This window comes from Phragmites australis, chromosome 1 (assembly GCF_958298935.1).
Source record: "Phragmites australis chromosome 1, lpPhrAust1.1, whole genome shotgun sequence".
NCBI lineage: Eukaryota > Viridiplantae > Streptophyta > Magnoliopsida > Poales > Poaceae > Phragmites > Phragmites australis.
In genome coordinates, this window is record NC_084921.1 from 51,574,811 (window position 1) to 51,589,841 (window position 15,031).

The window sequence follows — 15,031 nt, forward strand, 5'->3', positions numbered from 1 at the left end:
GTGCTAGGATGGTGTTTTGTCCTGCCCGGATGTGGAGTTCCCCTGGGTAGGCCGGTAGAGGAAGACCGGACACCGTAGACCGCTTGCATCGTTTAAGGCCGATCGTCGGGGTAGTTGGCTTTAGCACTTACCTTACTCACCACATGCCGATCTAATGGTAAGGCGAGCCGAATACCTTCGCAGCTGTGGCTTTGTGGGCGTGGACATCGACGGTGTGAGCGGGCGGGCTTGTAAGCGGTACTAGTTTGCTCCGGGAGTAGTTCTAGTATCGCCGCGCCGAGCGATGCATGCCCCACACGGTTGGGGCTGGTTGGGAAAGGTTGACACGGGTACCCCCTTGTGTGCACTTTAGCGGGTGGCACAAGCCGTATGGTCCCCGAGTCGTGTGGGTCCAGGAGTATCCCCCTGCAGGGTGTATAAACAGTTCGAACTGCCGCGCTCTCGGTCATGAGCATGCTATTGTTTCATTTGCACCCGGTCGTAGAGTTTCGATTGTGGTTGTGGTTGGTTATGTGGGAGATGGGCGAGTTGGTTCTTGGTTACATATATACTCATGTTGGTTCTAGTTTTATGTTTATGTTGGTTACAGTTACCTTTATGTTCAGTTGGTATATGTAGGGTAGAATCATGTTGTTGGTTAAGTTAGTTGCTCACACATAGATGTTTAGATTGCTTACCGCTAATGTTTAACATAACCATATGGCTTTATCCTTGCTAATGGCTCAATGCATAATCCTTGGAGTCGAGCTATGTTTATGTGCTCTATATGGTTTAAGTCTTGCGAGTACCCTTCGTACTCATGCCTGCGTTTCAGGTGCTGCTGTTGAGGAAGAGGCGGTGTTTGGCTACTTTGTGCCTGCCGATCAGGGTGGCGGGCAGGAGTAGCACATTCTACTCCGAACTCGGTGTTCGGGTATGGAGCCTAAGGGCATGTGGCTCCATATCCTTTTGTTGTATAGCTTTTAGTCTTCCGCTGCTTAGTTCTTTTGCTGGTTAGGAGTTGAGCAGATTTTAGTCTCCTCCTAATTCTCTTTTGCTGTAAATTATGATAACTTATTGCATGCTTAAGAACTTGTAATATAATGTTAATTACTCGCTCTTTCTTAAGCTTTGTTGTGATGTACATGTTGGAAAGGCATGTGTTCCGATCTTGGGCACAAAACACGTGCCGGGACTACCGGGATGATATTTTGGTTAATCATCGAGGTTGTGATTATGAATAATGATCCTCCTGGTGATTAATTAGAATATTATTTGGACGGTTCCTCACAATTTCTAAGATAATACAAATTAGAAATCATTAGTTATCTTTTCTAGTTCTGGTATTAGCACTCACCATTACTACATTAAAGGTCATCAATGTGGTTTAAAATTGACATCACTACCAATTTTTTAACCGACGATGATAATCTATAATTATCACTACCGATTCTATGAACCAACAGTGATGTACATATCAACGTCGATTCGTAACACGAACTAGTTGTGATAGAATATATCATTGTCGGTTCTTGATCTCATTCCGGTTGATTTATATAGTTATCACTATCAGTTCTATCTATAAACCTGTAGCGATACTCAATTTAGGATAAAAAATAAACATTCATGCAATAATTTAAAGGATATTATGATTATATTAATATTATTTATACTAATTACATCAAAAGATGATATCATGCAGATGATAGAGCAAAACCCTAACACGCGCGTCTAACCTACCTAGCTAACTAGTAGTCTGCGGCCTCATCATCGTCATTGTTGTCGTCCTCATAGCCGCCATCATCGTTCTCATCGTTCTCATTGCCGCCATCGTCGTTCTTGTCGTAGGTGTCCTCGTCCTCCTCCGACAAGCTCTTCCGGGCCTTCTTGGCCCTCAGCGGCTCATCGACGAATTTGTCCCATACCTCGTCGTCCGCCAAGAGGGGTCCCGGCGGCAAAATACCGGAATTAGACGAGGTGGGCGACGCCTCGTTTGGCAGGGCCTCCTCCTCCCCGAACAAGGATGCAGGTGTAGGAGGCATCCTCGGAGCAGACGGTGGAGGTGGTGGTGGAGGTGGCCGGTGGTGGGCGAGAGCAAGATCGCGCAAGAGAGAGTGAGTGAGAGCAAAATGAAAGAGTGAGTGAGGATCGCTCATATTTAAAGTCGCGCACGTAAGGATAGATAAATATAGGCGAGTGGGTAATCCCTCTTCTCCCACTTCCCGTTATTATGTCAATGGGGTTTGTATGAACTTTGAGGATCACTGTTGCTTCGTAAACCCAACCAGCAGTGATAGTCATTATCATTATCGGTTATTATTTGCATATCTTTTGATAAGCTAATATCACTACCGTTAGTAATATGAATCGGCAATGATATATCATTACTGGTAGTTTAAAAATAACTGGCAGTGATAATTTGAATATCACTACCAGTTAGTAATACAAACCGACAATGATGTATCACTGCCGTTTCTTTTACTAACTGGCAAAGTTAATCACTATTACTACCGGTTCTTGCTAGCTCAACTTTTTATGTGCGACTGAAACTTACAAACTGACAGTGATATGCTATCACTGTCGGTTATTTTTGAACCGATAGTGAAGAGGAGATACAGATAACCCTTTCTATGGTAGTGCACGCCCCATCATTCAACGAAGCTTAATATATATATCTTCACTAAATCACATTTGTTGTGATTTACATAGATGAACTTGAGCTATGCTTAATTATCTTAATATATACTAACTCCGTTATTTTTATTTATCTTTTTAGAGTTGAAAAGTGTTATTTTTTACTTGTCTTTATAAGATCTAAGAAGAGACATAGCTATAAACTTCTACCTCATTTAGTGTTTACCGCATTTTTCAACACTTACTCTATTATTCATTAGTCACAGTAGGTAGTTGGGGAGACAAACAAGCTTAATGAGCATGGAGGACGAGCATATGATGGCTTTCTTCAATGCATATGCAAAAGGCTAAAAGGCCAAATAATTTAGAACGGAGCTAGTAAGTATTACCGTGTGTAATAATCAAGCTAATAGCTAGCTCTATAGCCATGATTAGTCATGATCCATGCAAACCCATAGCTAGCTGTTCAATGAAAATGAGTTCTTCTCCAGGCCGGTGCCCAACTGGAACTCATGTTTCTTTGTGGCCGCTTCCCTAACATGATGCGAGTGTGTGCGAATATACAAATGCAGGCACTGCACTGGCTGATTGTCTCCAGTGTGTTCGTGTACATGGACTCGGTTTCGTCGTCTTCTTTTTTTGAGCCAAATGATGACCTTACCAACTTCTGATCAGAATAGTAGATTACAAACTTTGGCAGCAAAAGAAAACATAATATAAAGGAGGAAGCGGCGGCTGCACAAGGCTAAAAATAAGGTAGAGAGAGTGTTCCAATTATTGAAACGCTGCCAAAATCAGCTCCTACAATGTCGCACAGCTATGCATGCTCGATGGCGAGGTAGTTAACCTGCGCTCGGAGAGGCAGCGGAGTTGTGCTGTGGAGATAGCTAGTCAACGCCAGCGCCCGAAACGGCCACCAAGATTCCGTTAACTGATCACACAAATTTTTTTAATTTTTTTTTTACTATGGTGTGGCTAGGGGTGCACCTGCAAAGACCCCAACATGTTTTATTATGCGTTGTGTTAATGGGTAGTATGATGTTGGTTAAGTAAAAAGAGAATTTTGGTCTGTGAATACAATTGCTATAGTCCATTAACATTTGGTAGAAACTCCTTTTCAATTGTCTGCAATCTCAAAACATTTCAGTTGAAAAAAGCGAGCAATTGGATGTCTTTTAGGTTCTTTCTCAGTTCTTCTACAACAACATCGTCTCCTCTTTGTGGTGCTGCTCGTCTCCCAGCACTTAACGCTGGATACACCATCTTAATTCGCCGCCTCCTATTTGGACGCCACCATCACATTACCCTCATTGCCGCCTCCTTGGCCTCCCCCAACCTTGACCTCGACAGGCGACACGATGTAAGTAACAACGTCAACTAATACTTACAAAAATTTTAGTCGTCTTGTGTCTGTTTTTTTTTTAATATATACACTATATTGTTAGCATCAAAAGAGTTAAAATCAGATTTAGGAAAAGAAATTATTGAGCACACAATATGTTTGTTGGAAAGGTGATATATTAACATCACTATTATTCACGCATTGTAAAGTATGTCCAGTGGTATCACTTCTTTTTAGATAATTGAGTAAAAGATATCACAGCCTCTCCATCTAAATATGTACGTAGCCGATAATTATTATAAATGATATTACTATGTAGAAAAAACATTGTAATAGAAATGCAAGCAAATAAATTCCGTAATTAACACCTTTACACATTCATTATAAACAGTATAATTATTGTCAAATCCATTAGTCAAAATTTTAAACATAGATTATCTTTGATAGTCACGTCCCCTGATTATCTTTGATCACAGTGTTGTTGAAAACCTGATATGGGTGCACGTAGCGGAACGAGTAAAAGAACCCTCAAGAATACAAAATAAACGTAATAATACTGGAAAGGAGGAAAATTACAGAAGAAACTCCAGAAGCAGAGAGAGACCTCAATCATCTGGATTTCTGCGACATATGGATGGGGAGAGAATCCAAAGCTCTCCTTTGGTTTGTCTCTTCCTCACTCTCCTCTCTTCTCCCACCCACCCCTTCTCTCTCGCTGTGGGTGTGCTGTGGAGAGGAGAAAGGAACGAGAGCAAGAACCAACACCAACTAGAGCTGCTGCCAACCCGTGCACAGCCTGGGCTCTGATCATTGATTGCCCAACAATTACCTTCCTCTTTTGTGATTTAGAATCCCATCTATCTCTTATATATCTCTTCTCTTGGTTCTTTGTGAACTCTCTTCTCTTTTAGATTTCCCGGGCTTCACGATAGGCCTCTGCACCGAAGTTTGCCAAGTAGTTGCTGTTCTTGGTTTTCTTGATTTCTTAGGTCTTGAATTTTAGGGTTCTCGAGTTTCTTGTATTTTCCCCCAATCTTGCAATCTTGTAAGAAGCCTTGAGTTGTCTTTGCTGTTCGGACTCCATGGATGAGAGGATCCCACCACCGTCCCTCTTGCAGTACTCACCATCTCCTGTCCATTCTTCTCCCCACCCCCTCAATTCCATGAGGTATTCTGCTTCTGAAAGAGAGAGGTGCGTAGCTGCTTAGTCATCTTGTTCTAATTTTTTTTCGGCGACTGTTTCCCCCTTTTTTTTTTTGTAAGTTTTGCTTAGGTATTTGATCCTGCCTTTTCGAAATCTTTCTGAGGAGTACGAGATTTTATGCCGCCGGTGGAGATTTCGGCTTAATTCTAAACTTCCGGATGTGATGTTTGGCATTGGTCAATGCTGCCGGTTGTGCTGGAGGACAATAGGAATTTTGGTGATCGCTTGCTGATAGAGTTGCAACAGCTGTTTGCTGATGATGGCTATTAAGATAAATAGGCGCTATATGTTTGACTGGCTGCTGATTGGTGTAATTTTTTGTGTAATAAATCGCTCATTTGGCGATAGTAGCATGTAAATTTTAATTCGATGGATCTTGCTGTATAAATCTCATTAAAAATCTTTCTTTTACATTTTGTTCTGTCGTCTTGTAGTTATTTTAGATGCTTCAAATTGTGCTTCTAGGTTTTATATTGTTTTAATTTATCATGTGAATGATAAATTCAAGAGTAGTCACTGTGGGACTAATCATGATGTTTGTTTGGCAGATATCTGGCTGAGTTGCTTGCCGAGAGGCAGAAATTAGCCCCATTCGTGCAAGTTCTTCCATTCTGTACCAGGCTCTTGAACCAAGGTTGTTTCCTTTGCTCTCAAACGTTACTGTAGTATCGATTGTTTATGTATCTGTTACCAATTGTACTGTTACTGTTGTTGATGACACAACATTCACTATCACCGATTGCTATCATGGACTGTTAGTTTTTACTGCTGTGAAGTATTGATGATTGCCTCTGCTACATCTTTTTCTTTTTCTTTTGGGATGTACAATCTTTATAGTTGTTACAAAGGGGTGCTTATAGAAAAAACTGGGTTTTTTTTTTCTCAACTGCACTGGCACATGTGCTTAGATGGAGAGCAAGGTGCTTACTGAAGCACCGCTGCTTATATTAGTACTAACAAGATAGTTAACTATGTTTAAGCACCTGTAGTCTTTGTTTGCATTGAAAATTACAATTTTTATGTAGGTGCTTAACACTCTCTTTCTTTAAACACCTAGCTATAAGCATCTAGCATTGTTCATACCCTTAGTCGATCAGAAGAGTTAACTAGAGGATTTTTGTGACTAGATACTATCGTTAATTCATTTCTTGTATGTCCCAATATCCTATTGTCTATTACTTTATGGTTCTAGGCAAGGTAATAATCTATTCAATTCTTGGCCCTAAACAATACTCCCTTCGGTAAAAAATACTTGACGTTTTGGACACAGCACGGTGTCCAATGTTTACTTTTGACCACTATTTTCTACTATAATATATTTATAAAATCTAATAAATTTATGAGTTGGGAAAGTATTTTTCGAGCCAAATCTACACATATGATTTTCATGTTTCCAAACCAAGTATTTTAAAAGTTAATGGTAGTCAAAGTTTGAAAAAGTTTGATCGGATCTTGTTCAAAACGTAAGTATTTGTGACCGGAGGGAGTAACTTTTGTGCACGTGGTTGACTACATACTCTAGAATTAATGCTGTTTATGCCAACCATAAAGTTCTATTTATTAAGACTTTTCATTTGCAGCTTATGCTTATTTATAGCTATGTGGAGTGTTTACTATCCCTTGGTCCAATAGTTCAGGGCATTGGACAAATTTGGAAATCTCGCATAGATTGCCTTTGCCCCAATTTAGATTGGCACACAAAGTATTACTGTCATTATTGTGCTATAACACTCCAATTAAAAACTTGACTAGGGAGAGAGACGTCCACCCTAGCATTTATATATAGAAGGTGAGAATCGAACCCTGGTTGGCTGGGTGACAATGACCTCCACTAGCTAATGTATATCAGGGAGATTCTCATAACACTCCAATTAATACACATCATTGTCTAATCGTGATCATGCTTTGTTTAATGCAGAGATTTTGCGCGCATCTTCTATGGCACATAACCATAATTTTGTTGATCCTGAGAGAATCGAGCATGGTAGCCCATTAAGGTTACCTGGCCACCCAGTGAATGGTCAGCCAATGGATCTGGAGGGCTGGTCAGGGATGCAAACAGAGGTAGTGCATATTCAGGCAATCGTTAATTATTTTTTTGGTTTTACATGATTGTGTGGTCATCTGATTTAAATAGCATATATGTCGTAGTAGATAAAAAGAAATGTATATGGATTATGGATATTTCATATATTGAGCGGGGCATTTGATTTTTTACCACTCTACCATCCGGTAGAGTGGCAAATTTGCCACCTGGCCCACTGTCATAGACTCAAGGGGGCCCATTTGTCATCCTCAGTGAGGAATTACAACTCCGGTAGAGTGGCAAAAAATTAAATATTTCATGTTCAGGAGAGCATGGAAAATTGAACATTCCTGACAATTGCGAAAATTTCTTTTATTATTTATCTGTATCCATGTTGTTCACGAAGAGTAGCCATTGCATGAAATGTTTTTATCAGGGACCCAAATTCTGTATATTCCTTCTTCCTTGCTTACACCGTCAACTTCTCTTAATCATATTTATGGGCAAATGTTCTATTCTCTCAGCATATGGGGGTTCTACAAGCATCATCAATGGGTTGGAATGGTGCTCCCGCGCTCACTGGCACTCCTGTTGTCAAGAAAGTTGTGAGGCTAGATATTCCTGTGGACAAGTATCCTAATGTATGGGTGGCTTTCTTTAATGCTTTTCCTTTTACCTTTCTTCAAGGTGTCGTGCCATATCCTGAATGATTTACTCTTTGGTTGTTATTAGTTCAACTTTGTTGGTCGTTTGTTGGGGCCGCGTGGTAACTCCCTGAAAAGAGTTGAAGCTTCAACCCAATGTAGAGTTTATATTAGGGGACGTGGTTCTGTGAAAGATTCTGTTAAGGTAACTAAATGCCCATTGCAACTTATTCCTTTTATGTTTCCCTATTTTAGTAATATTTGTTGTTTAGAAGTTAGAATTGTTTGCAATTTTAGAATATACCACGTGCTGCTCCATACTAGTTATGTGAAATTTTGAGAAATTAGAGTATATCTGCACATAATTATATTAACAAAAATATGACAGCTGATATCATGAATGCACAAACTCGTGGCTGGCCCTTACTGATATGCAACTATTACTCAGTTAATTTCAATCAGTTGCATTAGATAAAGCCTATACTGTGGTTCTCCATACTACAATAGTGGCACTGCAAGAATTGTGGAAAATGCTAGTTAAGATTAAAATAGTCCGCTTCATTTTTGTTATCAACTGCTTAAGTTATTCTAGTATCATGAGCTGCAATCTAGGGCTCGGTAAGGATGCAATTTCAGTTTATCATCATTTAAAATTTGTCGGTGATGTTTGCTGGGTTTTGTTTCCAGTTGTTAGTTTAGGTTCTACTAATGGCTTAATGCTTATGGTTCAGTGGGACGCAGTACACTATTATCGAACAGTTCGGTTTAATTCAGTGATTAAGCGGAGTAGAAATGTTGTTATAGTTTAGATGTATTTGTTGCTTTACTCCATGAGCACTAGCTTCACTTTTTTTCACTTTCTTCCTGCATTTGATTATACTTTACGTCAGAAATGCATAGTTGCAGTAATGAGCTTCAAGCTCAATACATCCCTTGGACTAGTCTCTTTTATTTCTCTGAAGCGGCTAAGATAGTAAGATATTGAAATCATCACTTTCTCATTACATCTAATTCTTTGCTCGGTTTTGTTTTCTTGTATCAAGTCCGAGATCTTAAGTAGTTGTTGGGTCTATTTCTTTTTAATACTTTTATTTTGTGTCACCCTCTGCTGATGCAAGTATCCTGAAAAATATGATTACATAGGAAGACAAGCTGAGGGAGAAACCTGGATATGAACACCTCAATGAACCACTGCATGTGCTTGTGGAAGCAGAGTTTCCAGCAGATATTATTGACTCCCGCCTAAATCAAGCTGTTTCCATCCTAGATGATCTTCTGAAACCAATTGTATGTACCTTCGTTCCTGTTTGCTGCCATTATCTGACAGTAGTTTTGATATGTACTGTTAATATGGCATCATCAGTCTTGCTAACTGGAGCTGTTGTCAGGACGAGTCCATGGACTACTACAAGAAGCAACAGCTGAGAGAACTGGCAATTCTAAACGGTACACTGAGAGAGGAAAGCCCAAGCCCTCTCCTCAGCCCTAGCGTGTCCCCTTTTAACTCAACCGGGATGAAGCGTGCGAAAACAGGGCGGTAATCCTCCCAGTTCTGAAAGCTTCATTCTCCAAAATCAATTATGCTTTAACGCTCAATTACAAGCTGTTGTACTGCTGGAGATGATTGGTGATGCATATGCTGGGATCATCAGTGCTGGCCTATGCCTGTCATGATCTGCGCGCTTTATCGACACTTGATATGTCCTTAGACGAATGGTCTCTGTGGGCTTGTTGTTTGACTCTATTATTATTTATTCTTTGTGCATCTGATTTGCGAAGTATTAACATTATTGGTTTGGGTAAGTTAACAAGGCCGGTTGGCCACTCTAGAAGCTGGGATTCATTATTCCGGACAATAATAAGGTTTTGTTGGTGTACCTGGAGTAGTTGTAATATGTCAAGTGCTGATGCTTTTGTGTGGTGCTAGTACAGGACGACCAGACAGCTATAGTTGAGACAACCTCAATGATTATTTGCATTCATATGTACAGGTCTCTGTCTTGTCTCTTGATGATTCATCTGCCTGAAATCTGGGTAAATTCTCTCTTTGGGCAGTGTCCATGTTTTATGTGCCGAATGATGGAGAGCTCAATGGCTTGGCTGCATGCTTTTGTTTCCATGTTCCTTGGGCAGCTTGTGGCCAAGGCCTGATGTGCAGGCCATTAAAGAGCCGGCACCCGGCAGGCCAGGGATGCAAGCGGGGCGCAGAGCCGATCTGGCATGAAAGGCCACTGCAGTAGTAGAAAGGTCTCAAATCATTTGCACGGCATTTTTCACGTCTTTGCCAGGGCAGCTGCGCATAAAACGTCATGGATCTTTTGCTGGATTACTTGCCCTGCCACCTTTTTTCCTGTGGTCCCATGAATGATACCATTCTGCAACGTTTCGTCTCTTTTCTAAGCGAAAGCATTGTCGATTTTGTTGTGCTCTGTGTGCAGACCTGCTCCATTGGTCCAATTAATCCAACTCGCGTGGAATACTCTTGTGATTTTGATTGGCCTGATATTGAAATGACACGCCTTGTGAGATTTATGGAGAATTTAGTATAATATTTAGGTTTGTTTGTTTGACTTTTTGCTTTTAGTTTTTTTAAGAAGTTATGTTTTTAGTTTATCTTAAAAAACTGTTTTTAAAAATAAATTATTAGCTTCTATAATAAATTTTTTACTTCTCAGCATATAACTTCCAAAAAAAACGTCTCTTATCGGGTTTTTCAGCTTTAGCTCATTTTCTTATCTGACTTCTCTAAAATTCACTTTTTCAAAACCTGTTTGTTTTAGCTTCTGACTTATACAACAGAAGAAGCAGAAACAAAAACAAAAAACAAACATAGCCTTAAGCAGCAGGGAACAAATGGACAATCCTCGTAGGTAAATCTGATGCCTGACCAATTGGACTATGACTCCAAGGATAACTGGCCAATTAGCCTATATCCTCGAGAAGCATGGAAGGAGATTTCCCCGTCATCTTGTTTGACAAGTTGAATTGGACACGTAACACTATTCAATTGCAGCTTCTCCCACGGAGTAGAAGACATCGATCAAAACATCAACAGCAATCACGTTTTCACCTGACGTCGGAACGCGATCGTGTTGAACAATGATGCCGGGAAATCAGGGCTTCAGCAAGGCAGCAAGCTTACTAAAAAAAAACAGCATGCTTGAATTGACAAGATGCAAACGAGTAGTTTCAGTCAACATATGGGCTCATGATTAAATACGCAAGATTCGACGCAACGTTCTGAGAGATATTTCAATATGAAATACAGCACTCTCCAGAAGAGCACAGAGTATCGACGGCGACGTCGTGCGTTATATTTCAATTCCAGACGGCGTCTCGTAATCACATGGTGTCGCATCCCAGCACATGGCTGAACAGTTAATCCTTTTTGAGCACCAACAGGCCAGAGTATCGGTCGGGTAGCATACCTCATGAATCTCCGAAAATATTCGCTGTAACAGCAATTCAGCATTCAGTTCCACATAGGCACGTGCAGTGCCTCTGAGACCTTCTGGTTCTGAATATATGCAGTTCCTATGCTGTTTGCTCTACATCCGCCTCCACTTGTCGATCTCCTTTGATGTTGCTTTGATCAGCTTCCTGGTGCTCTCCATCAACTCGTCAAAAAGGATATCAAACTCTTCACTGCAAAACATTGGACAGAATCTTGATAAAATAGGATATAACGTTTGTTCATAAATTGGAGTGCAGGTGTAGTAAGAATACACCAAGCACAACCTAACGCATTCGCAGTAGATAAGTCTTCTACGAATTCACCAAATTGAATGACAACTAAGCATATCAAAACAAATGAATTCATCTTGCAGTAGTATGAAGCAGATTGATTTCTTACTCGGCAGGAAGGATTCTGGAGTTCCGAAATGATCTCCTGATATTTGAATATCTCCCTTTTTCATCATATGCAATTCCTTTTCCAAAACCGTAACCAAAACCTATTCCTATTCCGCATCCAGCACCAGCTCCAAATCCCAACTGTAAACCAGGGAATCCAGCTCCAGTTCCTGCAGCTGCTCAGACATGTAAAAGTAAGAAAGCGAGAAATGGAGAATGAATGATGTCAGCAGTCAGAGCATTCGAATGAAGATATTTTCTGGCGTTCGGAACCACAGCCTACACAATTTGTTCTTGGCAATGGTATCTATTCTGTCTGAAGGGTAAACTCTGAAGGAAACTCGCATCATGCACGTACTTTGTTACAACTAACCTTTATAAATTAATCCAAATGAGGCACAGTTCAGAGCAGGCAAACAGAATAAGACTTTCAGAGTTCCCTTTTTGTTTGGGAAAGAACTACTACAGCTCAGGATGCATAGAACTTATATCTCAGTCCATGCAAATATAAAAGCAATATTAGCACAAAGGGCCTCAATCAATATCTCAATAGCTGCTTTTTTCTGTCTACTAACTTAAGAAATCTTGCCATTAAATATAAAAGACCGAAACTACTTTACTTACAGGAGGCAATCCGGATTAGCAGCAGTGGTTTTAGTTTCAGATGTCGCAGTGTTATATGACATGCTATCTCTTTTTTCGAGTGGGCTCTGAGATGCCACGTTGAGAAATATTTTACTAGAAATCTCAGCTCGGATTATTTCGTAGGCTCTTAGCGAACAATTATGCCAAGATTCATGTGCATACTGTGGAATCCTATTTAAGCATCATAATGACACATCAAGTCTATAATGCCTTTTTGTAGGAGGATCTCTTTTCTAGGACATACCATTCTGTGTCAGACTATCAGTAAATATACTGTTACATGTTGGATGATTGCCCTGCAGTTTAAGCAGGGCAATGTACTTATCTCCGAGCCCGGTCCAAACTTGTCATGAACCATTAGGGGTGCAAATAGGTAAACCTTAGGGTAGCCTTTGACACTCTTTAGTTCATCTGTTTGTATAAGGAATCCACAAAATGTACAAGAAAGTGAGTTTTTAGTGCATTTGTAGCTAACTGGAGAGGGTAGAGGGTCGACCCTCTTGCAACCCTAATCTCCTATGAGGCTATGACTCATCTAGGAAAACGGTAATTTCACAGTAAAGTATCCACTTGCAATCTCCAAAACTACTTGCTATGAGATGCCTACATTTCAAACAGGCCTAAACATTCATACATGAACCTTCCAATCTCACTTACAATTCGGTACAGGAAATGTGAGTATATGCGCAAAAATCGATCTCCAATTGTTTAAATTTGCTAGCCTCATCCTGACGAACGAGCTTCCGAGTCCCGAATCCCCATTCCACAACCACCAGTGGCACGGGGTACAGACTGATATCACCAAAATTCCAAATGCCAGCGACTGAAACCCTAATGGATAACACGCTGCATATTCTCGAGTGAGCAACGAATCCGCGCAAGATAAGCATGCCTAACTTGGCCGTTAAAATCCTCGAGAGGCAGCAGTGGAGCACTCCAAGTCGCCGGCCTCGTACGGTGCTTCGCAAATCGCGAACGCGGTTTATGGCGACACAGGGAGGACGCGGAGAGAGAAACGTGGGGTAGCTGGGAGGATTTCACGGGTACAGATGGCACGTACCACCGATGAGCCCCACGCCCACGCCCACGCCGCACCCGGCGCCGATGCCGAAGGCGGGGCCCAGCTTGCCGAGCGCACCCGACCTCGCTGCTGGGAGGCGCCACAGCGGGCCTCTCCTCCTGCCACCCGGCATCTCTCGTCGCCCGCCGCTTCGCACGCTCGCTCGCTCCGTGCGCGCGCCCTGCGCAGCGCCCCCACCCTTCAATCAAAAGGAAGAGGACGATAAGCTCTGGACCGTTCCAGACTCCCACCCAGCAAGCGCGTCACGGCCACCGGAGGAAGACGAGACGAGACGAGAAGCAGGGTTGAAAAATGCGTCGGTTACCGTCGAAATGCGCGGTAACCAACTCTCTGGTCCGGCTCGTTTGTAATACGACCGGTAATTGGATTTGAATTAAAAAAATTAAATTAATTTTGAAAAAAATTATAAAATAATTTCATAAAAAATTAGAGGTAATTCTAAGAGTATTTGTGCAAAGAATTTTTAAGAAAACATGTCGCTTGCATCACCAAATAGATGATCAAAGTATGATGATCGGTTAATAGGGTTGAAAAGTTTAAAAAGGCTGAAATGGGCTGAATGTACAGTAAAATCAGCTCGTTTTGGCATAGTCGGAAGGGATAAGGTTGCTCTGCATTCTAGTCGGCTCTGTACACAGAGAACTTTCCCCACGCTCCTCTCCACAGCCAAAAGCGAAGCAACGTTGCCCGACTGGCTAAATCCGCGGCACTTCGGCGGAAATCCGGCGACCGAGCTGCGATTCTCGAGTGAATAGGATCGGTAACCGACCGCATCGCAGTGGTTACCGTCGGACTTCGAAGAGCAACGCGGACTACCTGACGCAAAGCGATTATCGACAAATCCTGTTCGGTAACCGTGTTTTTCTTTACGATTTCTCGTGTTATTCGATTGGTAATCGTGACGAGGTAGGCGATAGTTACTTGTGCGGTCGATTCTGACGATGCAGTGCTTAATTTGCTCGGTTATCGACCATTTACTAGCGATTTTTCATGTAATATGTTCGGTAATCATTATTAGTAGGGTGGCAGTTCGTTGTGTGGTCGATTAGGAAAATTTAGTGGTTGATTCGCTGGGTTATCGACTCTATTAAGTCGGTTACCTTGTACTAACGAATGTTGTTAATATTCATTCAAGTTAATCGACTATTTACTAGCGATTTTTCATGTAAGTTCGGTCATCGTTATTAGTAGGACGGCAGTTCATTGTGTGGTCGATTAGGACGATGTAGTGGTTGATTCGCTCGGTTATCGATCCTATTGCGTCAGTTACCTTGTACTGGCAAATATTGTTAATATTCGTTCAAGTTAATTGTTTCTTGAGATATGTATGCATGACTAGTAACATGACAACACATGTTTATCAATTTAACATGCATGAACATAATTATTAGTAGGTTAACCATTGAGTTTTCTTCTTCGAACACAATGTGATATTGGGAGATATGCATATAGTTGCCTATCCAGCTTAACATGGTGGGACAATCTTAAAATGGTTATCGATTCCGTTCAGTCATTGTATGCGTTCCTCCGATTTCGTTCAGTCATTGTATGCGTTCCTCCGATTTGGTGATCAAAACAAGGTGCTAACATTGAGTGAGGTGCTCCTAAGATATACTGTTGTCAA

The 15,031-nt window shown here is 41.2% G+C and overlaps 2 protein-coding genes across 2 annotated transcripts; one reads left to right on the top strand and one right to left on the bottom strand.

Annotated features, from left to right (window-relative positions):
* Nucleotides 1-4,531: 4,531 nt before the first annotated feature.
* On the top strand, nt 4,532-9,813 carry LOC133926134 (KH domain-containing protein At1g09660/At1g09670-like). The gene is made up of 7 exons (XM_062371917.1): nt 4,532-5,147; nt 5,708-5,793; nt 7,078-7,223; nt 7,710-7,826; nt 7,918-8,034; nt 8,973-9,116; nt 9,218-9,813. Exons 1-7 carry the CDS (start codon nt 5,038-5,040, stop codon nt 9,368-9,370), a joined length of 873 nt encoding a protein of 290 aa, XP_062227901.1. The 5' UTR covers nt 4,532-5,037; the 3' UTR covers nt 9,371-9,813.
* Nucleotides 9,814-11,016: 1,203 nt separating this feature from the next.
* On the bottom strand, nt 11,017-13,700 carry LOC133926157 (protein TRIGALACTOSYLDIACYLGLYCEROL 5, chloroplastic-like). The gene is made up of 3 exons (XM_062371949.1): nt 13,387-13,700; nt 11,683-11,857; nt 11,017-11,474 (listed from the first exon to the last, which is right to left on the bottom strand). The coding sequence occupies exons 1-3, from the start codon at nt 13,517-13,519 to the stop codon at nt 11,378-11,380; spliced, it is 405 nt and encodes a 134-aa protein (XP_062227933.1). The 5' UTR covers nt 13,520-13,700; the 3' UTR covers nt 11,017-11,377.
* Nucleotides 13,701-15,031: the final 1,331 nt, after the last annotated feature.

Coding starts and splice junctions, on each gene's coding strand:
- LOC133926157 (XM_062371949.1), bottom strand. CDS start 13,519: ATGCCGGGTGGCAGGAGGAGAGGCCCGCTGTGGCGCCTCCCAGCAGCG. Junction 11,858..13,386: donor GGGCGTGGGGCTCATCGGTG/GTACGTGCCATC, acceptor ATGTCTGAGCAG/CTGCAGGAACTGGAGCTGGA. Junction 11,475..11,682: donor TCCAGAATCCTTCCTGCCGA/GTAAGAAATCAA, acceptor AATGTTTTGCAG/TGAAGAGTTTGATATCCTTT.
- LOC133926134 (XM_062371917.1), top strand. CDS start 5,038: ATGGATGAGAGGATCCCACCACCGTCCCTCTTGCAGTACTCACCATCT. Junction 5,794..7,077: donor TACCAGGCTCTTGAACCAAG/GTTGTTTCCTTT, acceptor TGTTTAATGCAG/AGATTTTGCGCGCATCTTCT. Junction 7,224..7,709: donor GGTCAGGGATGCAAACAGAG/GTAGTGCATATT, acceptor CTATTCTCTCAG/CATATGGGGGTTCTACAAGC.